The 27,084-nt window shown below is 40.2% G+C and overlaps 1 protein-coding gene across 1 annotated transcript in view; it reads left to right on the forward strand.

Moving 5' to 3' along the window:
- ARHGAP42 (Rho GTPase activating protein 42) overlaps window positions 1–27,084 on the forward strand; it is a gene marked incomplete at both ends in the record, with an annotated part of 167,171 nt that overhangs the window by 86,732 nt on the left and 53,355 nt on the right. Inside the window, one exon of the mRNA XM_084272899.1 lies at window positions 7,054–7,125. Coding sequence (XP_084129025.1) covers window positions 7,054–7,125 — 72 coding nt within the window. The remainder of the gene's footprint in view (window positions 1–7,053; window positions 7,126–27,084) is intronic.

Raw genomic sequence — 27,084 nt, forward strand, 5'->3', positions numbered from 1 at the left:
GAGTTTAGTGTCCTGAAGGATGAAAGCCGTCTGAGCACAGGGTACAAGTGGAGGCTGGCTGAGTGCAGGCGTACCCAGCCAATGCCTCCAGTAAGACTCCTGCATGGATGGAGTTCAGGCAAGACTGACTATTGAAGTGGAGAGCTCTCGCAGTGTTAGCATCACTCCCTCCTTCAGTCCCCAGTGTAAGTTCTTCCATGCCAGAGAGAGATGAGCTTTGCAGCAGAATCTGTTTTTTGTCGGTATGTGGGACTGTCAAAATTCCATCAAAAGTATTCTAAACTGTCTCAGATATTAAGGTCTCCCCAGCGATCTGCATTTCAAGATTAAATTTGGTTCTGCTGAGGTGAGGCTGTGTGCCTCTGTCTGAGCATCACTCAGAAAACTAGGTATGCAACCAGTTTCTTTTCACATGAACTTGAAAGGATATCACTTCCCAGCTGAAGGGAAAGTTCAGGATTTCCTCATGGTTCTTACAAAATTGGGTACAGCATCTCTATATGGGTCTGTCAATTTTTCATAGCCTGGAAATAGAGACTGGTGGGAGCAGAGTGGGAGTTGATATCTAAGCATTAAAGTACTGTGTCACCATTAAAGGACACAGAGATAAAAAGACAGACCAATCTTTCTGTAGGACATCTCTGAAATATGGATGTTTCCAACAAAACCCCTATCTTACTTCATCGTTAGAAAATCGGTATTTCTGCATTCTAAATATATCTGAAAGGAAAAAACCCTACAACAAAACCACAGGACAGAGTCTGATAGCAAGTACTTGGAAAGATATGGCTTCCAAATATTGTTTATCCACCCACTCAGAAATTTTGAGGGAAAAACATATCTGGAAGCCTCTGTTTGCCAAGATCCTCACCAAGTAATTGCAAAGTCAAAATACTCAAAAACTGAAATGATGATGGTAAGGTTAAGTTTAAAGTACTATGTGTACATGATCTTATTTTCTGTGCATACACGCCTCATATCAATGAGTACTTTTATAATAAAATAGTTTAGGATTAAAAAGTTGATGGTAGAATCTGAGACAGGGACATTCTCAAAGGCCAACTTTATCCAAGGGTGACTTATTTTTATTCTGCTTGCTCTGTAATCCGTAGAAAAGAAAAAACTTCTCTGAGGAGAACTAACATCTGAAGTTAGGTTCCTCTTCTGTATTGTTCTTCAGAGGAGTGTTTCCTCCTTTAATGGTTCACCAGGACTCCTTAAGGAGACTGGCCCTTCTGTGCTAAAGGCAGCCTTTGTGCATGTTCCCCTGCATTGGTTTTTGACTATTTCAAGTATGACCCTATAGTAATCTATTTTTAAACACGGGCTATGAGATGTTGAAATTTTAAAAATAAAAGTTCACTTGAAAAAAAACTTAGAGAAAAAGAATTTGTTCAGCCATATGTAACTGTTCCCAGCATGGTGTGTGATTTACAAGCATCTCCTTGTGGCCATGCATTAAGACCACTTGATCCAGCACTAGGTTTTTGCTCAGATGCTGGATGCTGCATTCCACGTTGTACTTGGAAGTGTCCAACCTATGTTACTACTTGTCCATACCCAATCCTTTGTAATCTTCTGAAACTACTATAACATCATGTGCATTTCAGCTCTTCTTGAAATAACCTGGCAGCAATAGTGGTATTTTTAGAAAATCAGCACGAGATAGGATGTTGTTTGAAGTCTTTTTTTTTTCTTTTTAAATGTGAGAAGGATTAAGATAAACTTCTAATATATTAATATTTTTTCACAAGTATGTGATTTCTCTGTGTAGAGTTTTCTGCGTAAAGCTGTAAAAATATTTGTCCTACTAAGGTCAAGTAGTTACAGGCACTGAAATTCACTTTATTAACTTTTTGTAATATTTACACTTTTTAACTTTTAAAATAAAAACTGAGGACTTAAATACAGGACTAATGTTTCACCGTGACATGTTTATATTCTTTGTAGCATGTAAACCTGAAACATGACTGAGTTACACAAACGCCTGGTTGTCTGTATTTGGTCCCTGCTGTTGTGTTTGAAGTTGTATTGATTGAGAGCTGTTGATACAGCCCACACACACCGGAGGTGTTTTTCTGACAGATCAGACATAAGGAATTGTTAGGAATTGGGGGAAAGATTTCAAATTAAATTGTTTCTTTCTGTCTAGCAGAGCAGTGTCTTTCTATGTTGGAAAGGCATTGCTATGAATATATTAGCTATGAGATTTGTTGCCTTCTTTGAATGAATTTAATTGGTGTTTTCTAGAAGTCTTATACCAACACCAAGCAAATTAGTGTTTGTCAGCATTCAGAACTCGTGAGTCATTCAGAGCTTCAGGGAAATTAGGTTTATTTCCCATATGCAAGTGTGATAATTCTCTGTTGCAGTGAAAAGTGCTTGCAGATTTGAAGCAAAAAAACATCTTTCCCAGATGCAATATATACAACCCGAAAGTTTTTCATAGTTAAAGCATTTTGCTGTAGTTCAGATAAGCTTGATTTAAATCCTAATTCTGTCACTGCAAAAGTGCCTTGCTTGATACCGTCTTCTGACAATTGGGAATCCTGTTAACTTAATTCTCTCTGTGACCTACCGAGTCATTAGCCCTACAAATAAAAACACAAAGCTCTGAAGGTATTAAATGTTTTTGGTGCTGCAGTTCAACTTTGTGCATTGCCAGGTAGAGCTCAAAGCTTGTAAAGCGCTTCAGGGCTTAAAAGTTCTCCATCTGTAGTGTTAATGTCTAATGAACAAGCAGTTGCATCAAAGCTTTAGATAAATTTCTGTTTACATCAACTGGTCCTACATAAGTAAAAGAAGATGAAGAGGAATATTTATGGAGAGTTTGCATATCTACCCCAAATTCAGCACAGAAAACTAATTGGAAAACTCATACCAAAAAAAAAACCCACTAAACAACCTAGAAATAGCAATGTACATATATTTGTAGATATTTCTACAAAAATTTTATTCTTCTCATTCTAACAGTGATTCTCACAAGGGTACGTGAGTTGCTAATTTTTTTCTTCTTTCTACTGATGATGAAAACTCTTATTAAAAAATAAAAGTTTGAAAAATTGCTAGTCAGAAATGTCTCCAAATACAGATGTGGAGTTTCTCTGTGAAAAACACAGTTTAATCTCATTATCGGTACATTAACTCAATTTTACAGATAACTTCTGGCAGGAGGGAGGGTGGGTTGGAAAGGCAGAAGATTGTGAATCAGAAAAGACAAATTAAGGTGCTTCACGTTGCCTCAAAGGCTGTCAGAGCGTATTGAAGGGCTGCAGTTGTCAGCGGTGGCTTAGAAAAGTATTTTCAATTTTTAAATGTTTCTTTTTCAAGTGTTTTTTACAAGTTCAGTGTGATTTTGACGGTACTTGTTTTAATGGAGCTTGATGAATAAATCTAAATAAAGATATACATACTGCAGTTAAAAAGTTGGTTAACTTCTTCAGTTTAGGAAAATCTTTGGTTTTTACTAAATCCAATGTAGCTCTCTCAACTTCCTAAGTAGTATTAGCCTATTATGTCTGCTTAATGCTTGCCTAGCATCAGAGTTAAAAAAAAAAAGACTGATGAACTGACACTAAACTAAAACGGTGTGATTTTTAAATTTTATTTTATGTTTTTTCTGGTGGAAAACAGGAGCTTTTGCCAAACAAGAGAAACGATCTCATTATTTGATTGAGTGCCACGTAGTAGCCATGCTGGGAGCTGGAACTGTGTAGCATTCAATAACTATTGAATCAAGAAGGTCTAACCTCTCTAGAGGTGTGACTAATATGAATAAGCTTTTAAGGATAAGATCTGTATTTTAAACACAATATGGATTTCTGAAGTTGCTATTTACAAACCCCGTGAAGTCTGTTTGACATTGTTTGCCTGTTCCAAGTGTCTGTGATTTCAACTTAGCGCAAGAGCCGAGTAGGAGAGGGATTTGTTATATTGGCAGGAAAAAAGCTGCTCTATTAGGACCACACAGTGAAAATCTCAGATTATCTGAAGCAGTCAAGATTTCTGTAGAAATGGTTGTGGGAGGATTGGATTCCTAATTTGGGGGGAAGGGAGAGGCTGTGTGCCAATTTGTAACCCTTAACAAAGCAGCTGTAATGTAAAGTAATTGCAGTGCTAGGAATCAGCTGCAAAAGGAAATGAATAAAGGCACGTGCAAGGCAAGAATTCTTCTTTTTCTACAATTCTCAATTTCTAAAAGCTACTCACAGCCCGGTGGAAATCAGTGGGAGTCTTCTTAGAGGGGAACATTCTGCATCTGCAATTGAAATGCTGAAATGCATCTGCCAGGATTCTCTCTGGTACTTTGCTGGTGTTTTCTCCCTCCCCAAAGACCATTGCTTGCCTAGCTCTTAATTTTGCTGGGAGGTGAATTGCCACATCAGGGCTCTTTCAGTAGAAACTTTCAGCCCAGGGATGAGCTTGCAGCATGTTCTGTTGATGTGGCTAGGCAGATCTGCCCGGAGGCACAGACCCTGACTAGATGAAGTGTGTGACATCTTTTAATTAGCCTTGTGATACCCACTGTCCATTCCTAGTTGCATGAATAACCGTGGGAGTGAAAAATGTGCCTCAGACCAGCAAAACCACTTACTTCCCAAATTACTCCTCCTCAGTGCTGAATGCCTCCCATGAATGTGTCCTTCCACAGCCTTGGAAGCAGGATATTTCATTTGCTTTTTAGGAGCCTTGACTGAAACTGGTAATAGTTGTGTTTCGGTCACTTTAAGGCTGTCAAGAGGACAATATATGAAGTGAAGTCTCCTGGTGTGACATGGAGGCAGCCTAAACATGATAGCATTGAGTGAAGAGCTATATTCAGCTCCACATGGACTTAGATTGACAGGCAATGACTAGACAGGAGTAACAGCCATTGCTGGTATCAGTAGTAACTACTTCAGTAATATACATGTGTCTCTTAATTGAAATGTTAGCTATTTAATATGTTGCTGTATATAGCAATGACCTTAAAAGGCAGGAAAAAATCTTATTTTTATATACAAAAAAGAAAGAAAAGATACATCCACACTTCTGTGCAAGTGACTTTGTGATTTCTGTATGTGCCAAAAGCCATATACATTCACTGTAAGCTGTCAAAACTTCCAGCTGCTGCTTCCAGATGTATGCACTGCAATGCTGCTCGATTGTGGACAAGTAATTTAATAGCTTTGTGCTCCTATTTTAATCTACATTTCTTAGTGATCTTTGGGTTCTTTTAATGCATGCATTTGCCTTAAAGTGTTGAGTTTCAGATCACAGAATCACATAATGTTAGGAGTTGGAAGGGACCTTGAGAGATCACCTAGACCAACCCACCTCCCAGAGCAGGATCACCTAGAATGAGTCACACAGGAACACATCCAGCTGGGTTTTGAATGTCTCCAGAGAAGGAAACTCCACAACCTCTCTGGGCAGCCTGTTCCAGTGCTCCATCAACCTCACAGTGAAAAAGTTTCTCCTTATATTCACATGGAATTTCCTATGCTCCAGCTTGCACCCATTTCCCCTTGTCCTATTGCTGGCCATCACTGAGATGATGCTAGATGTTGCCTAAAAGTCATAGCTTTGCAGACCGATGCAGTCAAACTGATGGAGTATGTTGAATGCAGTGAAAACACTCTTCCTCATCCTCAGTGCCTGATTTTTATCTTTAGGTGTAGCCAGTTTGGATCACTGCATCATTGAGCATACCTAGTGTTGGCTTCACTGTCTTGGACTTTATTACTGTGGGATGTCAGAAGGAGTTTCAACTTTTCCTGAAACTGCCCTTCTGAGAGAGACATGGTGATTCTGTGGTCTTTAGAACTGTAATGTTGGGCTTGGGAGGAGAGAAAATGTGTTTGCCTTTCTATGGGTTTTTTCTACATACTTATTGTTGCAGCCTTTTGGGAAGTTTTTCTGCTCAATTGACAGTGTAACTTCTCAATTATTGTTGAAGAAGAATCACAAGGGCTGTATTCATTCACATGTGGTTTGGGCTTATGTTAGCTTTGCCCAAACCTCCAAACCTGCCAGAGCTGAAATGTGCATTGTGATGAGTGTGGTGAAGACTGAACTGGCAAGGAGAAATAAGAAAAGCTATGCATGCAGAAAACCTAGATTTTTGCCTGTAATTAGCATAATAAACCATTGTAATGGGGTTTATTATGCTTTATGTCTGAGGTGTTGGCAGTTTTCAGTTTCTTCTGATTTTTCTAAATTCAGTGTAGTTGGTTATTAAAAGGGGGGATATGGTGAAGTCATGCTACCTTTTTTTTTGTTTTAGTGACTGGCACGATGGCACGGCTGGCATTTGTATTCTGCTGCATGGGGGTTTCCAGCCTAAATGACTTGGGACCGCTTCGGGTGGTTACTGCTGGGAATGGTCTTCAGAGAGGGGTTCCCAGGACTGGATTTGCACTAGATAAACAGTTCCATGAGGGGAAACGCATGATTCATTAGGAACCGTGGTTTAGGTTAAAGTCATAAAAATAGCTGTGAGACTTAAACTCATTTAAAAACTAAAAAAAAACCTCAAAAAACCCCAATCTAGAGTAATTTTTAAATTGTCCACTTTTCTTTTTAGACTTACTCTCCTTACTCTCCTCTGCTCAATATAACTAGGTGTAAATCCAAAGAGAAAGCAGAAAAGATTCAGCTGTCAAAGATTCAGACTCTGTAAACTCAGGCTTTTTTATGCAGTGCATTCATGTTTGTCTTCTCTGTTGTGCCAAAGGGTGTTCCTGGAAGTTTTTATTTTCTATTCTGGTTTCAGGCAAGATGCAAAAAATGGAATTAAAACACCAGAAATTCCTTCTATACATTACACATAAACTTACTACAACATTCATTGCAGTTGCCTTAGTTATTCACGGCACTGTGCCATAATGTACTGGTGAATATGTGTTGTGTGTTTTATGTAAAGTAGATAATTATTTGATTCCTGCCCATGTGTTCTTACCAGCACGTTACGGACATGAATTTTTCAGCCTTGCACATTGGCAGAATTGCAGTGACTCCACTTTCTGCAAGCACTCTGTATTCAGAAGATATGCTTTCTGTTTAACTTTGCAGATCCAGAATGCTAATGATGTGCTAATAGCACCGCTGGAGAAGTTTCGTAAAGAGCAAATAGGAGCAGCAAAAGTAAGTGGCTGTGGAAACAATTCTCTTTCGTTTCATGTTTATTTGAGTTTATCAGTGTGTTTTGAAGGCTGGCCTAAAAATAGGCATTTGGATTCAAACATACTTGATGCCGTCCTCATTAATGCATTAGTAAATTATACTGAATTCTTTGCTTCAGAGAAGGAAATGATTTAGAAATGGAGTTTAAAGACTGGTTATATGCAGAGGGTACAGCTCTTGCTACTGTTGCACATTCTTACTGTGTGAAGCACGTTCATCTTCTGATGTCTGCCTTTCCATTACGTTGCATCTTGGGTTAACCCAGAACCTCACAGAGGGTTCAAACAGCTGTGGTGGGTGCCCTGAAGTGGCTGTTGGATGAAAACCAACAGAAGTTAGTGTGCTCTAGGCTTACTGCCTTTCTGTCTCTGCTTCCCCTTCCCCATATTTACATGGCTGATACAGTGCAGTGATTGATATTCATATTGCCCAGAGATATTCCCATGGTGGAAGTGCTCCGCTTGCTGATTTAAGCCAGTTGTCTGGCACTGTGTTACATTAGAGAAACAGTTCAGGTTGTCTATACCAGGGTTTTGTAGTCAGCCCAGGAAATCACATATGTTGGGAAAAAAGATGTTGGAATGAACTCTGAGTCTAGAAGAGCTATTTTCAGTCAGATGCTGGAGTCTTCAGTGTTTATCAGTGACTGCTTTGATCACAGTGTCAAAGATAGGGAAAAATAGTGGTGTCAATTAGAGGAACACTTAATAACAGTTCCATCTGTCTACATAAATACACTAATTCTGAAGCATTTAGCTGCTTCTATTAGGACTCAAAATTTTCTGTGATGTTTTCCATTTTTAAGGTAAAATGGGTATAAAAAAGTCTGTCTCTGATGTAGCTTAGGTTGAATCTGTGTTGTACATGAACAGCCTCAGAGGAGCAGAGCTGTTGGAAAGAGAGCCCAAAGGCTTTTGTACTGCTGTTGTGAATGTGTAGCAAACAGATGAGACTGCTTCCGCACAGGAACTAAGAAAATGTTTGAGAAGAATTTTTACTGTGAACTTGAGGTCAGATTTCTTTGAAATGGGTGTTCTTTACCCTCTTACTTGATATGTTTTTATGTACAACTGCATTCTTCTCTTGGCCCACCCCTATGCTGCTGTGAGATGCAGGGCTGGAACTTTATTTACCATCCTGCACAACTCGGAATTTAATCTCAGTGCAAGGATATTTTGAGCTTTGAGCAACTTTTAGTTGCATTGTTCAGTTGTTTGTATTACCATTTCATTTCATAGTCCAATAGTTTAGGGGGATATCATTCTGTGATTATCCTTCGCTGCAAAGAACCCTGTTAGAAAGCCTAACCTGCCATACTGGGGACTGTTATGGAACGTCAGAGAGAAGATCCATACGTGGTTCACAGGGCTCTCTGCAGAACTGTATAGAGTAGTCCTGTCCCTTTGAAAATATATTGCTCAGAAGATGCCAACACACATTTAATGGTCTAATTGAAGATGATTTCTTTGTTTTTTGAATCAGCAAGCACTCAACATCAAAGGTAGGGCATTACAGGACAGTTTGATTTGTCTCTGGTACATCACAATGGCTGGATTCTTTCCCATATCTCTTCCAGATAAAATATGAGAAGTTGCCCATCTTAAATAATTTGTAGAAAGAGTGATTGTTTTAACTTGTCTGTGGTCACACAACAGTGTACCAAATGAGTGCAGAAGAGACCCTGGCTCGGCTAACTCTTACTACAGGGTCTAATGCACTTCATTATGCTGCACAATGTATGGTTGGGGCCATCCAGGATACTGGCTTGACAAACTGATCCCATATAGAGACTTCTCCCAGCTCATTGTTTTATAAAATGTTGAATAAACTACTCTTGTTTTTGCACAGAGTTTAACTGTCAAGCTCAAAAATGAGAGATTCTGACTGCCTGCATAACCCAGGCTACAATGGAAACATTTGCCTCTGATTTGATTTTTATCAGCGGAAGCAATTACAGTTGGCCTTTAGCTAAATGGAATCAACATAAAGAACTGAGAGATTAATTACATTTAATACTGTTTTTCTAGTAATTATAAAATAGCAATGTGTGATCTAGGAACAATGAGACCTGTATGAAATAAACAGAGCAAAAATTTGGGCTTTCTGAAAGTCATTGTTAGTAGACAACATGGTCAGATCGCTTACCTCCACTTCTGTCACTGGGGTCAAACCTTGAGCATTTATGAAGTCTTATAACTATGGTATGAGTTGAGCTTGCTAGTTATTTATCTGCAGTTAATGAAGGTTTGCAGAGAGATTTGGTTCTTTGAACACCTCTGGGTTGATGTGAACTGATAGCCAAACTAATAACATAGCTTTCTTGCTTGGACTTCAGCAGCAAGTTTCAAAGGACACTGAGTATTGTCACTTTTTATTTGTGGTTTTTCTCTAACCAAGTCAGCTGTGTGCACTGTGTATGAGCTGCTACTGTCTGCTCTGAAAGAGCAGTTTGTGCTGGGTTTTTTTTCCCCCCTAGTGTTAATTTACAGCAGCGTGTAGTAGTGTATTCATATCAATCCTAAACACACGACTGTTTCTGTCATCTCAGAACATTTCTGTGTACACGTTTCCCTCCAACAAGTGGCTGAGATGGTGCAAACTCCCCAGGATAGCTGGTAGTCCCATCATGTATTTCTAGAGCTGTGAATTCCAATTAACTTGCATCATAGCATCTTGTGGACCAACATTTGAAGAAAGTAGTTATAGAAGCACAACGTTAAGTGTATATGCCTTTGGCATTTGTGATTTCAGCAGTAGCTGGATATGCAAATAGCTGGTCTTTATGATCAGCATTACGTTGTGACAGTGTCTCTTATAAGCAGTGGTTAGTGTTGGATTCTCTCTCTTCTAATTGGACATTAGAATTAATACTTCTCTTAGCCTGTTAAACCATGTTTCCAAAGTTTTTTGAGGAAAAAAAAATTAGCTAGCTGTGTTACCAATATAATATATTTCCTATATAATAGACAATTATATTAGGTACCACTGTCAGATTTTGGTAAAGTAAGGATTATGAGAGCTCATAAAAATGCTTACTGGGCTGTTTTCTTTCTTTTTAATACACTAGATGAAGTTCAGCAGGAGAATAAAGCAGGCAATCTCACCCACCACACACACCAGAAAACAACAAAAAAAGTGTTTAATTAATGATATAGTTCACTGTGGTAATCACCTATTTATTTTAATAGTAAGTAGCTTTGCCAGGTTTTGAATTCCACGATGAACTATGTGGGATTATCCTGTTGTGTTTAATACAGAGACTGAGAATATTTTAATCTTCCTTCAAAACTATGGAGTTCAGGCAAAAAGTATAATCACAGAAATCAAAGAGAATGTGGAGGACAAAAAATATCCTGTTGATGTTACAAAGCTGTATTTCAAATGCAAGGACAGCTGCAGTGGGGTTTCGTGGCAAGGTTTTGGTAGCTGGGGGCTTCAAGGTTGGCTCCTGTAAGAAGCTGCTGGAAGCAGCTCCAAGATGGACCCACCATTAGCCAAGGCCAAGCCCATCAGTGATGGTGGTAGCACTGAGAGATAACAGAGTTAGAAGGAAAAAATTAAAACAATCCAAGATCAATTGGGGCCAGAGAGAAGAGTGAGAAGATGATACCAAGATTGGCAGGAGTGTTGATTGGCCAGAGGGTAGGCAGGCTCTACAGAGGTACCTGGACAAGCTGGATCGATGGTCTTAGCCCAATTGCATGAGATTCAACAAGGCCAAGAGCTGGGTCCCACACTTTGGTCACATCAACCCCATGAAAAGTACAGGCTTGGAGCAGAGTGGCTCCAGAGCTGCCTGGAGGAGAGACATCTAGGCGTGCTGGTCAACAGCTGGCTGAATATGAGCCAGAGGTGTGCCCAGGTGGCCAAGAAGGCCAATGGCATCCTGGCCTGCATCAGGCACAGTGTGACCAGCAGGAGTAGGGAAGTGAACCTTCCTCTGTACTTGGCACTGGTGAGGCCGCACCTGGAGTTACTGTGAGCAGTTTTGGGCCCCTCACTACAAGGACATAAAGATGCTTGAGCATGTCCAGAGAAAGGCTACAAAGCTGGTGAAGGGTTTGGAAGACAAACCTTAGGAGGAGTGGTTGAGGGATCTGGGATTGTTTAATCTGTAGAAAAGGAGACTGAGGGGAGACCTCATTGCTCCCTACAACTACCTAAAAGGTGGTTGTAGTGAGATGGACGTTGCTCTCTTCTCCCTGGTAGCTAGTGACAGGAGAAGGGGAAATGGTCTGAAGTTGTGTCAGGGTAAGTTCAGGTTGGATATTAGGAAAGATTGTCAGATATTGGAACAGGCTGCCCAGGGAGGTGGTTGAGTCACCATCCCTGAAGGTGTTTAGAAGAAGAGTAGATGTTGTACTTGGTGACATGGTCTAGTGTTGGACCTACTAGGGCTGGCTAGATGTTTGGACTCGATGGTCTTGAAGGTCTTTTCCAACTGAAACCATTCTGTGATTCTATGATTCTGTAATATATGAGAGGAACGACTCCGCACACACCAATTTCAGTGAAGATGGAGGAGGAGGTGCTTCAGGAGCCGGAGCAGAGATTCTTCTGCAACCCCTGGAGAACACCATGGTGAGGTAGGCTGTCCCTATGCAGCCCATGGAGGATGATAGTGGAGCAGTTACCCACCCTCAGCCCATAGAGGACTCCATGCCAGTGCACATGGATGCACCTGAAGGAGGCTGTGACCCTGTAGGAAGCCCACACTATAGGAGGTTCCTGACAAGACTTGTGACCCCATGGGGAACCTGTGTTGGAGCAGTCTGGTACTGAAAGTCTGCACCCTGTGGAAGGGGACTATGCTGGAGCATTTAGTGAAGAACTGCTGCCCCCATGGGAAGAACTCATGTTGGGGAAGTCCATGGAGGACTGTCTCCCATGGGAGGGACCCAAGGCTGGAGCAGGGACAGAGTGTGAGGCATCCTCCCCCTGAGGAGAAAGGAGCGGCAGAGACAACGTGATGAACTGATTCCAACCCCCATTCCCCATCCCCTTTGCAGCTGGGGTTGGAGGATGGAGAGAAACGGGGAATGAAGTTGAGCCTGGGAAGAAGGGAGGGGTAGGGAGAAGGGGTTTTAAGATTTGGTTTTATTTCTCATTATCCTACTCTCATTTGATAGGCAATACATTAAATCAATTTCCCCAAGTTGTCTGGTTTTCCCATGAGGGTAACTGATGAGTGATCTCTCCCTGTCCTTATCTTGACCCAGAAGCCTTTTGTTATCTTTTCTCTCCCCAGCCCAACTGAGAAGGGCAGGGATATTGAGGCTTTGGGGGGGTGCCTGGTCTCCAGCCTGGGTCAACCCACCACAACAGCATAAAACCAAAATGCAAAGTTCAGGTGTTGTTGGAGCATCACAAGAATAATAGCAAAGACCAATTCTTTACTTGCACTTCAAAAACCTGAAGGTACCCAACAAATTTGAGAAACACTCCCCATAAAACCTTAGTGTCTGTAATCAAAGAAGGAACACACAGACCTACATGGCTTGTGCTCTCAATGTATACCGCTCACCCCTCTGTTTTCATTGCACATATTTCAGTTCTTCCTTTTCTGTACACACTCAGTTTAAATAAAGCTGAGTTGTCTCCAGAGACTACACAAACCCGCTTTGCATTGGATGACCTGTTGATTTACTCCATCTGAGTTTAAAAAAATGACCTCTGCAATTATTGCAGAAACACGAGCAAAAGCCAGTGAAGTAACTGGGAAAGGATCTCAGGCACGAAGCCTTTTGCCTTATTTGGTAAATGTGGTTTGCAAGTCCCCAGCTGGTAACTTTGGTGAGCTCATCGTGCGATGTGTTATGTACAATAAGGCCAAACTTTTCTGTTTCTTTTTAGCCATTGAGTACAATATTTAGTAATATTTGTTCCAGTGTTCGTTGACCTTTAGTACAACTTAAATTAGATCAAAGACAACAGAAGTAATTTTGGATTGTATGACTGTAAAGAAGAGTGTTGTTTCCTCGCAAGTCCATCTGTTTGTTTCATAAAATTATTTACTTTGGCCAAGACAATTATTTCTTATTGTTATTTGCTTTCGTTGATTCATTCATTCGAAGCTGAGAATTCCTTTCTACTTGGGAAACAAATTCATGTTCCGTGCTGGGAGTAGTTTTCCTCCATCTATGTTCACACACATACATACTCACGTGAGGAAGGCTTGCAGGAGCTGGCACGCTCGCTCTGTTTTATTTGGATTTTTTGGAAGTTGAGGAACGTAAAACAAAAAAAAAACATTTTTTAAAGTGTCAGAAAGCTGTCAAAGCAATGCTTTAGGTAAGTGTCTGAGCTCAGTTAGAAATGCCAGGGTGACCATTTTATGAACTGTTTTCCTTTGTATCTAATCTAATTATAGCATTTGCTCTAAGTCCAGCTGTTCCTTTAACTGAGAGAAATGAATGACCTTGCTCTAGTAGGTACAGTGGAAGGTATTTCAGTGTAAGCAGAATATGTTACTCAGGGTTCCGTTCTTCTGTCCACTAGTTTTGGGACATTCTATTGTCAGTCTGAACCATACTGGGGAGGAGGTTGGGGAAGGGAGCAGAAATAGCTGCCATGCCAGGATAATTGATGGCCAAATGTTATGAGTTAAAAACAGTTTCCCAAAAATAGTTACTGCCAAAGTTACCTGATACCTTTTTTTTTTTTTCTTTGGTAAGATAACTTACTTTGTAGGCAAGGAAGTGCAGGAGATGAAACCTGTTTCTGTTTCAGCAAGGCCATTAAAGCACTCTGCAGGAGACCATATCTTCCAGTTTAGTGGGGAGTGGTATAAGAAACCCAACCTAAGGAACTGGCTAATGGGGAAAGGGCAGTGAGCTTTGTTTGAGGGAGAGATTGTCTTATCAGAGAGAAGTTACTAACTAGAAGATCCCAAGGGGGAAATTTGAGGTGAGTATGTTGGTTTACTTTGGATAATGACCAAGCTGGTAGTGCTGACATAGCTTGGGGTTGCCATAGGTTGGGGATGTTGCCAAGATAGAGGAAGAGGACTGGAGGACTGGGAAGAAAGTGTAAGTAAATGACTGAGCATGAGGAACTGAGGCTACTCAGTGGTCATGACACAACTGCAAAGAAAATTGCTGTACTGCTAAAAAGCTTGGGTGGCAATCTCTTTAGACATTACAGGCTTTAAGATCTATCCATGACAGAGAAGCACAAATTTTCATGAAGTTTTATTTGACTAACATAAATTCTTGAGCTTTGGGTTAAGCTTGTGAACTGTCATTCATTTCATTTATAAATACATTTAATTCCAGGATGTTGGTTCTAGGTAATTTTTATCTGAGAAATAATTAAGAATATGTTGTCCAGTCTGGTATGTTAGTTAAATTAGTATTGACAGGTGAAGAACTCAGAAGTCAGGAGACTAAGTTAAAAGAAATACTGGTTTTATAATGATAAATTTCACTGGTGACAGTTTTAGGAGAAGTTGAAAATTTGAAATTTTTTTCAGATTAAGTATTGTTTAAAATGTTTGTTACTGCATCTTGATTTGTTGCTATTTCCCTCTGGATTTCAGTGTCTGTCGATAGAGTCATCTGTGACTTGTCCCAGATCCTAAAATTTGGAGTAACTGGACTGTTGCTTTATCAGCTGTAGCTGTCTACTTTTCCCTTTGTAATTTCCCTTTAATGAAGAAGTCTAGTATGAACATTATTTCAAAAACAGATCAAAGGTATTTTTACTTTAAATTATAGCTATTCAAATAAACTTATGGAAATAGGAATCTGTGAAAAACCTGCATCATTTTGGTAATAGCTATTAAATCCTTTTTTTTTTTTAAAAAAAGTAGAAAATAACCATAGTGGTATGACTAACCACTGCTTCTTGTACACTTCTGCATGAGAAAATATTTGGGAACTTTCCAAAATAGTGGTGAAGAGCCCCATGTGCACATGCACTTTTCGACCAGTCTTAGTTTCTTCTGCAGAAAGCCAAACCATTAAGCTGGGAGATATCTCTGACTGAGCACCTGGACCCAGAGGTTTTTCGAAGCGATTAATCTACTGGGAACAGCTCTTGTCATTCTGCAAATGCAGCAAAATAATTTTCTCGTTGCAGTTTACCTCAGTTCAGTAACTGTTTGATTCAAAGTGGAGAAATTTTGAGGAAATTAAAGAAAAAAAAAAGGCCTACAAGTTTGTTCTGCTTCTAGTATATTCCTTTAAAAACCAAGAGCAAAACTCAGCTCTCATAACAAAAAGATTATGACATGGTGATAAAAAACCTGTCAGTTCAATCCACTAACTGCAGGATTTGTTAGTAAACCACTTAATATTATGTGCAAAGTGTGTTTTAATAAAAATTCTGTTACATGCATTCTTTCAGTTTAAGTTGTTATGATTAACTGGCTGGCTGACTAAAACCAGTTTCTGAAACTGTTTTTTTCTGCACTTTAATAAAATTCTAATTTGCATCCAAAAGAAAACAGATCTAAATTAAGGGTAAATAAATTAGCCCTCCACAGTAAATAGGAAATGTAATTTACTGTGTTCTGCCATAGCATTTCAGAATTAAGACTTGGAATAAATATGTGAATCAGTGGAATCTCTTAAGTGAGTATGCAGTGTATTTTTGTTGGCAAAAAGAACCTTTTTTTTAATCTGTGGTTAGAAAAGCAAAAAATAAATCCTTAGGTAGCAAGTATCATCCGTTCTATTGAAGAAAAAACTCAAAGACAATAAAAATGCAAGAAATTATGCACATTAAATCAAGGCTTTTTCCTTGCTAATTTAAATCAGCCCCCTGTAATCTGTGTCACAGGAAGGATACAGGAAGGTTGCATCCTGACCCCACAGGGCTATTGGAATCCTGCTGGACTCCGGCACCATGATTAAAAGTAAGAACAAGGACATTCAACTCCAGACATAATTTCCAGCTCACAGGGGAACTGAACCCCTTATTGAGTGCTGTGTGGCACAGAGGATTTGGCAAATATTCTCAGCCTCAGTAGGATACAGTGGCTCTGCTCATCTATTATTTTAACCGCAGTGGGAAGAGGATTATGCTCGGCACCTGAAAAACAGATTTCAAGGTTCTTGATGAGGCTCTTCAAGAATCTCAAGGAGGATTTATGAGAATTATAGGAAGTGGCCAATTGCCCATGGCACAGAGCAGGACAGGACTTGGAGGAAGCAGAGAGTTTAGATGTCTGCTTGCTGCAGAAGATCTCTGTCTCCATTCAGTTAGTCAAAGGCAGTTACTCATCTGCCCCCCCCCACCTTGTGCTCAAAGACTCCACCCTGAAATTCTGTCATCCTTTATCAAACAAAATTCATCATGTTTTCAAACAGGCAGCTGCATTCTCTTACCCTACTGGGACTGGGTTGTGCTCATGGATGTTGTATAGTGCCACAGCTGTTCCAAACACTTAATGCTAATATTATGATGCTGGGTGTAGTTCTATAGGGGTATAAATTAATCTGTTAATCTTATTCTGCTACATGATGGGGTTTTCTTTAGAAGTCTTGGGGAAAATAAGGAACTCTTTCTCAATTACTTCCCTTTCTTCTGTGGTGTATTTAAAATCACAGCATAAAAACAAATCTGTGATGTTTGGACATTACTCAGATGATGTTGAATCTCTAGGTCTTTACTCCACCCCTATGGCAGCGTTGCATTTTCCATTCTAAATAGAAAATAATTTGACTGGGATACTTGGCTGTATCCCCATAGATTTCCATTCATCCAGTATCTTGTTCTGACTATGCATCAGGTTCTGCAGGGGCCTGGGAATACACAAACATGCACTTCCTTTGGCAAAGCAAGTATAAAATAACTCCACTCCAAATTGCAGTGGGTGATGATAGCTGGAAAGTATCATTTCTGTGCTGTAACAAAAGATGGACATCATTACTTTAAACTTGGGTGTGTCTTGGTGTAAATACGGGAGCACCAAGAACTCCATCTCTCTGCAAGATGAACCAGCTTCATCATTTCAGGGTCTCTTGGGCCACGGCACAACCGTTTGCTCCTGTGGAGCTTGCCAAGGAGAACTGGTCTCAGATGGCTTTTTTGATGAGAAGATCATCCCTCCCTAAGAAGTAAACTGAGAACACTGGCTGAGCTTAACACCACCACTGGGGAGACATGACTCTTCACCCCAAAGTGATAGTTTGTGTTCCTTTATCAGTGTTGTAAGAGGGACTCTGAAAATAGATGCTTTCAAAACAAAACAAAATCAGTTCTGACACTAACCCCAGACTGTTTCCTTTATTTTCTATCTGTAAACAGCACAGCTTCCAGTTGTGTGTATTAATCTAAAAACTTTCTCATAACACCCCCTGAGTTCTTCCTCAGGTCAGCGTTGCGGTTCCGTCCCGATGACGTGGAAGGTGGCGTGGGACCGTGAGCTGCACTGAACGTGCTGCTGGCACGCTGAAATCAGTCATGTTGGCTGATTGGTTGGCATAGATAGGAGGCAGATTCCCAAAGAGGGTTTCTGTAAAGAAATTACTACTTTAAGGAAGAGATATTTTTATCTTCTGCTTGTAAAATAAAGCAGTGAGTATGTGACTAGTAAACAAGTCTGTCAGTATTGCTTTATTGGAATGGCATAATATTCTTCACAGCTTTTTTCTTTGGGGGAAGAAGGCAGCTGTGAACTGTGTGCAGATGAAATGGTCTCTTCATAGACATTTTAATTTACTGGCATGCCAGAACATCACTGAAATGCACTTCAGGAGGCATGGAGAACTTGGAACAGCGCTGTGCCTCCATGGAGAGGAAAGCAAGCCGGTGCCAATGGGAGGAATGTGGGCAACGAGAGGAGCAACATTGGGTGTGGGATGCTAATAAGGCATCTGCTCGCAGAGTGGGTCATGGGTACATAGGGAGACAGAGGAATGGACAAAGAGAAGCAGTCATGGCTGGGCAGGGGCACTGGTGGCAGGGAGGTTGTTGACTAGTGTAATACAGTTTTAAAAATTGGATATTCTTTTTGTAGTTGAGAAGTTCACTGCTCTGTTACTATGAAAGCAAGTCTTACCATCAAGTGTAGAGATCATGCTACAAAAGCTGTCATGCCTGTAGCAGCCCTGCTCTGTGTTTATGCTGCACATAGCTGGATGCTTTATCTTTAGTATTTCTGTGCACTTAGTTAATCAGAGCCAGGTCTGTCTTCTCTGTCTTGAGTAGAACTAGAGAATCAAGAAAAACAAACCTTTTTTCTCTATTTCTGCAGCATTGGGTAACATGTTCATGTGCCTACTGAACTTGAAAGGCCAATTTCTAGCTGTCTAAACATGGGTGAAGCTGAGAGATTTGTCCCTGCTTAGTCTTGATTCTGACATGGAAGATCAGACAAAAGTCGGAGCTGCCTGTTCCCCAGGAATAAGGGCAGTCCACTTCAGTATCATCCACTGGAAATACTGCTTTTCCTCTGTCTGCACAGTCCCTGTGTGGCGTGGTTTGCATTGGAGAGTTGGTCACAGCTCACCAGACCTATGTGGTGGTGGTGTATTTTGTTCCTTAAACTTTCCTTGGTGTTAGCCCCACCTTGTCAACTGAACTGAAATTGGCCCATATGGAAATGAACCAGAAACATTAAACATTTTTTTAAAATGAATTCTAGGTAGCTCTTACTGGAACTAGATAATGAGAAAAAAATACATCTGTTTCTCTACTCAGGTAGAGAAGGTCTCTCCTCTATTTGATTATGTATGCATTAATGTTAGCAGGTTTACATGGAGAGCGTTTCCAGCTCAGTGACTTCAGTGCTTCGAATATTCTAAATCACAGGATGTTATTGCTGATAGACTTTTATTTTTGAAGAATAATATACCCCAATTGTGGGTTGGCTTCCTTCCTTATGCCATGTAAGTAGTGACTTAGAATTTGTCATGTATCAATCAATAGCTATATTGATTTCTAACAAGTATCTGGGTAGCTTGTGATATGAGCAGTTTATTCCATAAGGATATTACTAAGTACAGAGAGTTATTTCAGGTTTCTTTCTGAATTCCTAAACAGTGTGGGTAACTTTCTTTTTTAAATTATTGTCACAAACTTTTGTACAGGAACAGGAGACAATTGTTACAATAAAACATTTGCCTAAGCATGCTTTTCAAAAAAGAGTTTAAAAATCATAGAATCATAGAATGTCCTGAGTTGGAAGAAACCCATAAGAATCACGGAGTCCAATTCCTGGCTCCACACAGGGCCAGCCAAGTCAGAGCATGGGACTGAGGGCATCCTCCAGATGCATCTTGGACTCAGTCCAGCTCAGTGCTGTGACTCCTTCCCTGGGGAGCCTGTTCAAGTGCCCAACCACCCTCTCAGTAAAGAACCTCTTCCTAACATCCAACCTAAACCTCCCCTGTAGCAGCTTCATACCATTCCCTTGGGTTTTATCACCGGTCACCAAAGAGAGGAGATCAGCGCCTGCCCTCATCAGGAAGCCACAGACCGCGATGAGGTCTCCCCTCAGCTTTGTCTTCTCGAGGCTGAACAAACCGAGGGACTTCAGCCTCTCTTCATTAGACTTCCTCTCCAGACCCTTCACCATCCCCATTGCCCTCCTCTAGACACTTTCCAATATTTTTGTGTCCCTCTTGTACTGTGGCACCCAAAACTGCACACAGTACTCGAGGTGAGGCTGCACCAGCCCAGTACAGAGTGGGACAATTCCCCCCCCTAGACCAGCTGCTATGCCATGCTTGATGCACCCGGGATATGGTTGGGAAAAAAAAATAAAAAGTCCATTTCTGCTGCTCTAGGGAGTTTCTTCATTCTTTTATTTAAGCAGTAGCATGCTAATATCCTAAAGAAGATATTCCAGAAAAAAATGCTTCGTATTTACTAGACAGTAAACCAAATAAATCCAGATTACGTGTGTAGACTTAGCAGTCCTGCTGCTTGGGCAGGGACTTCACAGATTCCCAGACATTTAGCAGCTACTTCTGGAATCAGCAAGTGCCAAATAAACTCAAAACAACTCCTCAGCTGAGGAGTCTAATGTGTCCTGCTTTGCAACCTGCCAGGGTTGGCAAGTTTCTCTGTCTTTTCACGGCATTGCTGGGAACTTGTCAGGTTGGGCTTTTTTCCATTTCAAGAGTGAAATTGTTTTGAAAGAAACAAATGACATCTAAAAGCACGTTTCTTTGTTTAATAGCAACAGCTTCTTAATTTGAACAGAATTTTAGATTTCATGATGAAACTTGTCTGCTTTTTTATCGAGCCTCCACTGGTAAGTACCGTCTATCTCAACATACCTGATGGAATTGAATATGGAGGTGCTAGGCTGTAGGATTCTTCTCTTCCAGGAAACATTTTTGAAGTACCTGATACTTGGATCTTTCAAGGCACTACAGAGGGAAGAGAATATTTTCTTCAGAAATTTATGAACCTTCACAGTAAATTCTGTCTTGCAAGGTTATTAAGTATTTTACGCAAACATGAACTCCATCCTAAACTTAAATTAGTTGGGAGTTGTTTAAAGTATGTTTTATATATATCGTACCTGATTTTAATTGAGGTTATTTTTTAAACTGCCAGGTTTTAATATCTACCTTCATAGCTTTAATGATGCTAAACACTCTTGTATTCTTGGTTTATTGCCTTGTTATACTTTCTTGTTGCCATATGTTCTTTTTATTATAATTATTTGTGTCTTACACCAGATTCTTTTCTGGATATTTCATGATTTGTGTATGGTTGTTATTCTTTTAGTAAAGAATTGATTTAAAGATTTATAGGGTTTAGGACATTTAATTTTCTACCTCATGCATTCAGCTTCACTTTGGAAGTGTTTTCACTAGCAGTTATGAGTAACATAAGTCATAATTTATGCCTGTATTAAACATATTTTACATTGAGCAGCAATTGTTTCTTTATAAATGATGATATAATTCGTTGCACTTCATATTATTTGCCAAAAATACAGAAATAAAACCCTTTGGCCTCCTTGTCTTCTCACAGATTTGTAGAAACCCTATAGCCTCATCATATGTTAAATTCTGATTGGAGAAAGAAGGAGGAGGAGGAGGGAAGGAATTTTATATTGCCTATTCACTTTTCCTTTTGGAAAATCCCTTTTGGCCTTATCTCAAACTGTAAGAGTTTGCATAACAAATCAAAATCTCTACCGAAAGGAAATCCCCTCCCATGCATACATCTATCAAAATGCAGTCTGTGGTTTCAGATGCTTATGAGAGTTTCAGTTTTATTTAAAACAAAAACCACCATCACCATTGCCAACCCACCAACAACCTCCATGAAAATTCTGAGCAAAACCTCAGACAAAATAAAATGAAAAGTCATTCTATTTCATTTTTTCCTCAGAAGTTGTGAGATTATAGAATTATTAGAATATCCAGAGTTGGAAGTGACCCATAAGGATCATTGAGTCCAACTCCTTGGCTCCATGCTGGCCCAGCCAGGTCAGAGCATGGGACTGAGGGCATCATCCAGACACTTCTTGAACTCACTCAAGCTCAGTGCTGTGACCCCTTCCCAGGGGATCCTGGATGTCTTCCTAACATCCAACCTAAACCTGCATACCGTTCCCTTGGGTTTTATCACCAGTTACCAAAGAGAGGAGATCGGCACCTGCCCTTTCGCTCCGCTTTGTTGGGAAGTCACATACTGCGATGAGGTCTCCCCTCAGCCTACTCCTCTCCAGGTTGAACAAACCAAGGGACCTCAGCCTCTTTTCATTAGACTTCCCTCTAGACCCTTCACCATCCTCGTTGCCCTCCTCTGAAAACTCTCCAGTAGTTTTGTGTCCCTCTTGTACTGTGACACCCAAAACTGCATCCAGTACTCAAGGTGAGGCCGCACCAGCGCGTTGTAGAACGGGACAATTCCCTCCCTGGACCAGCTGCAATGCTGTGCTTGATGCACCCCGGGATATAGTTGGCGCCTGAGCACACTGCTGGCTCATAGGTAACTTGCTGTCGACCAAGACCCCCAAATCCCTCTCGGCATGATTGTCCTCCAGCATCTGATCCCCAAGTCTGGATGCACAATCAGGGTTGCCCCCTTTCCAGGGGCAGAATACGTCCCTTTGCCCTTGTTAAACTTCATGCTGCTGTTGATAGCCTAGCTCTCTAATCTGTCTAGGTCTTGCTCTTTCTGTGGAATCCATGTGATCTGAATTCAAATATGTCTTTCAAAGACTAAATTTAGGGTTTTTTCTAGTCTACAGTTCTACTTTCCTTTGTCTTACTACTTAATAAGAGATCCACAAAATTTATAACTCCAAACAAAATTCCAGTAACTTTGTAGAAATACATTTTGAATTTTTGTTGGGAAGGTGAGGCAAAAGGTGGCTTTGAAAAATATATTTGATGTCTAAACTTCCAGCAATGAACCATCTCCAGTGTGTTATTATATTGACGTTTTTGCAGTTGCTGTCAGCGAGAAAGAAAGGGGATGTGGCTTTATTGATCTCAGCAGAGTTCACCACTGCCTTCGGTTGCTTCCACTGACAAAATGCACCTGTCTTGATCTATCTTTGATCTGTGTCAGTTTCTACAGTTCCTGAGTTAGTGAGAAATGCATGTAGTATATTTTGGATGGGGGAAGCAAAGAATTCATCAGAGTGATGTTTTACAATGGTCACTTGTTTTTTAATCAAGTGAGGGATTCTCATTGAAATTTCTCAGCTACATAGTTTCTTTGCAGTGTTTTCTATTTTCATTTCCTTTCTTGATCCTTTCAAAATTGCCTCTTACCAAAGAGACGCAAAGATATTGAACATTAATTGGTACTAAATATGCAGGGGGGGTTGTTTTAAATATTAGCTTGTTAAAGTTAAAATATAAATTCTGGGACAAACAAAGAACAAAAATAATTTATTAACGTCAAATGTAAGATTTAGCAAATATATGCTACTAGAGACATATAGCACCAAAAGTCATTGCAACTAGAGAAAATAGAAAGCAATGGGAAGGATGGCAAAGGCTCTTTATGAAAAATAAAGGGCAGTAATTTATATAATAATTCTGAAGGTACATATAACAATTTTGATCTAAAATAATGGACACAAATCAATGGCAACTTTAGAACATTAATGAAGAAAAAAAAATGATTTCTTCATTTCCCATTGAGAAAGAGAATTCAGCTTCAAAATGTAATCACTCTGTCTGGTTTACATCCAAAAATACAACTTGTGGTTAATATTTGTAGTAATCATGCCAGCAATTAATTGCATGCATTTGATTAGTTACTGCATGGGACTAAATCTTTCTTAAAAGAAAAAACCTACCTGCCTCAGTTGAGTCACCTTTTTAATAATTGATGTCTGATCTTTTTGTAGCCATAGATTTCTGTAAAGAGCAATAGAAGAACATCTTCTGAGCTAATCTTTTAACTTACACACCTGTAAATAGTGGTATCTTGAGCAAAATTTATTTCTGAAATGATCATTTTCGCTTATTCAAGATTATCTAAGCAGTTTTGAAATCAAACTATAAAGGAGAACTAAGTAAAGAGAGAAAAACCAGGAATTAAACCTAGACCCGGTATTACATGATTTGACTCTGTCTGGGAGTTGGTAAGACACTGCTACATGCTAGAATCTGTTTTTTTAAGGGCTTTCCTAATGGATTTGTTAGAAATTTGAGGCTTTTAAAACTGTAAATATTTTTTAGCTGGCAGGGCTTAGTACCCTGACTCACCTAAGAACAGTAAAATAGAAAGACATTCACAGTGCTTAGAGTCTGCAGAACTTGAACTATACAAAAGGTATTGGTGACTTACACTTCACTGTAAAATATAACAAAGTGTTTTGTACTTTGTCTTTTTCTGTGTTTACAATTTCCTTTGTACCCTTTTCATGCTCTCGTGTGGTTTTTTTTAGTGTGTTCTCGATGGTATTTGAACAGAAATGAGATAAATTTCCAGGGCAAAGAGAAAGGATGGGTATTACTTGCAGGATGGATGCATGAGGAAGTAATCTAGTTGGAGGCTAACAGGAGTAAGAGGGATGGTGCAGAGGTCAGAGTAGACTGTGTACCTTGAGCTTTGTGTCATGGCTGGTGCTCTCTGCTCTGGTAACATGAGTCCAGCATGAGTTGGCTTATCCAGCCGTGTGTCTCTTCTCCTTGGGGTTTGATCTGATGTGGAATCTATAGGCCGAAGCAATCCTCTGTCTTGTAAGCTTTGAGGAGATACTTTTTCATGGAAACTTACTTTGTAAACCTCCTGGCTTGTGGAACAGCAGGAGCCTTAGTCCCACAGGCACGGATTGCTGCAACCAGGATTCAGATGATTCATTTTGGCAACAGTTGTGTGTAAGAGAGGGTTTTAGGGTTGTGGAAGGCAAAGCTAAAGCTGGAATGAGATAAGTCTGTGACTTCACTTAGGATGCGTCTGTGTGCTCTGAGTCACTGCTGAGTGTGCGAGGTGAGTTTTCTTGGCATGAACTGAAGTGTCTCTTTTTTTGTTAATCTGTATGAAGTAAACAGTTTTCAGAGGCTTCAGTACATTCAAATATGTGGTTTTTACAGGCATAGCAGAGGACATTTCAAGCAAAGAGAACTCTTACACCTGTTTGGGCCAGTATTTTTCAGGCTTTTCCCAGAAACATGTCTGAGTGATCAGTGCAGTGCTGGAGACACTGTCCAGCTGGCACTGATGCCTTATTCCCAGAAGTATCACTGAGGAAAGGCTCTAAGGCAGGCAGAACTGCCAAGTGATCTTTATTCTCTAGTTCTGCTTATTCTCCTTACTTTGTCTGCCTCCATCTTTGAAGGGAGAAATTTGGTTCTGTTAAAATCTGAGGGGTGGGGTGGGGAAAGGAAGATGTTAACTGGATGTGCTGTCCCTGGAAACGCTGTGCTTGAGATAGAGGTTGTCCTGTGTGCAAGGAAACTCCAGATTGTTTGTCTTCTCTTCGACTTAACTGGTGTAAAAACTGTGAAGGTGGTGGTCAAATGGATCGCTGTTACAGCAGAGAGGGACAGTCTGGCAGGGGGCTGGCAATGCTGGCAGGAGACCAAGAGCACCTTCAAGTTCTGCACGTCTTCACAGACAGTGCAACAGGGATCTTCATGAAGCTTTGTGTGAGATAGAAGATGTCTTGCAACCACAATTGGTTTTGTGGGGTTTTTTTCTTGCTCTTGGGGTAGTTGTATCTGTTTAGAGGTGATTGTTTACTTCTCATGTTTTCCTTTTTACGTATAAAAATAACAAGTAGTATGATATGTAACTCACAGGTTTGTTGTAGATGTTACATAAAATATAAGTGGCTGAATTTGGTGCATTGGGAAACTGCATTACATGTGTGCATGGATCCCTCTTGGCATTGACAGGTATTTGATGAGCTGTATGATAGAAGAGGAGCTATTTCAGACATCCGAGTCCCATTTTCACACCTTTCTCTGACTCTCACCAAACAGCTTAGACATAAGGCTCTTTTCCAGTTCTTGTTAGTAAAGGTTATGTTAATGTTATTGTGAACTCAGGTGCCTGACCAGACTGCAGGTCATCCATTACCTGTATGTCAGCTTGTTTCTGAGACAAATAGTTCACAAGGCTCAAGGAATAGCTCATGTCATAAATCCATTAGAGAAGGAATTGATGCTGACGGGGCTGGGCTGGGTGATTCCCAGTCTGACAGAGGTAATCCTGCAGGAGCTTTGCCTGTGGTTCCACACCTCATTTGTTAGGTCCAGCTTCTCAGGCAGCAAAAGCAAGCACAGTGTCAAGCCCAGATGTGCAGCAAATGACATCTGCACCCAGGCTTCATTGTCAAAGGCTGCGGCAAGTTACATTCTGAAGCAGACAATCACCAGCACAGGGTGTCCACCACTGAGCTCTGAAGGCTGCAGTCTTGCAATCAGGCAGACTCCTCTCCCAGCATGGAAAAAAAACAATTAGAAATTATTACCTGCATTTTTCCTTGCATCGAGTTTGCCTTTGACTTGGGAATTTCCTCATGATGGCCACTGAGCCACCATAATCCAGTTAATTTTTTTAGTCCAACACCTTGGTTGTCTCAGAAGATAAGACAGTGTGCAACTTAACTGTGCCTTTTATTCAGAAAATATGTATCTGTTGTGTGTGATCCAACTGAACTGAGTTTCTGTTTGTGACTGAAGGAGATGTTGAGACACTCAGGTTGCTCTTGCTTGATCATAAAGACGTGGCACTTGAGTGTTGACCAGTAAAACTGTGGCTGTGGAACCCACCTGTGGTTTCTTGGCTAAGTGGTCATTTGGCAAGTCCCACCTTCTGCATCTGTCTTTTATGAATGTTTTTGGGAAGCATTTTGGAAGGTGATTCATATAACTTCTGTCCCTTGCTAGGCAAAATGCAGGATGGGTTTTCTGTTTTTTCCTTTTTGCCTTTTTTCCTCTTTGCCTTTTTTCCTCATATGTCCATAGCTGCAATTGAATGTAGAAGGCATTGGAAATATTGTTGATTAATATGTTGCTGGGTCAAGTGCCTTCTTTTCCTTATGGTGTCTTCTAAAGATATTTCTTTTGTGAGGTAATGAGATCTTTAAATTGTGTGTATTTTTCATACTAAATCTATTTGAACTTTTTGCATGGTAGAAAGGCTATGATGTGCTTTATAGTCTAGTGTAATTACTGTTGTGAACTTCAGTCACTGACACTAATCAGTAAGAGGATTGTTGTTACAGCTGGTTTATAAATTTCCATTCATGGCATTAAATTCTTCCTTCTATTTCTTTTCTCTGACTGACCTGACTTTCCCATGATATGACAAATTAAAACAGGGTGGAGCTACAATGCAGGCAAGTTATTTGGCTTTATGTATAACAAATTCTAGGGAGAAAGGGGTCAGGAAAGAATCACTGCAGTTCCAAAGATTACTTGATGTTACTGCATTATGTGCAGTAATTAATTTTTCCACCATTGATAGCTTTTGCACATGTGTAAGTAGAACTTGCCATCTTGAGTTTTCTTTGTTTTCCCAAAATATTCAACTTATTAA

The sequence above is a fragment of the Gallinula chloropus genome (assembly GCF_964237585.1).
Source record: "Gallinula chloropus genome assembly, chromosome: 1".
NCBI lineage: Eukaryota > Metazoa > Chordata > Aves > Gruiformes > Rallidae > Gallinula > Gallinula chloropus.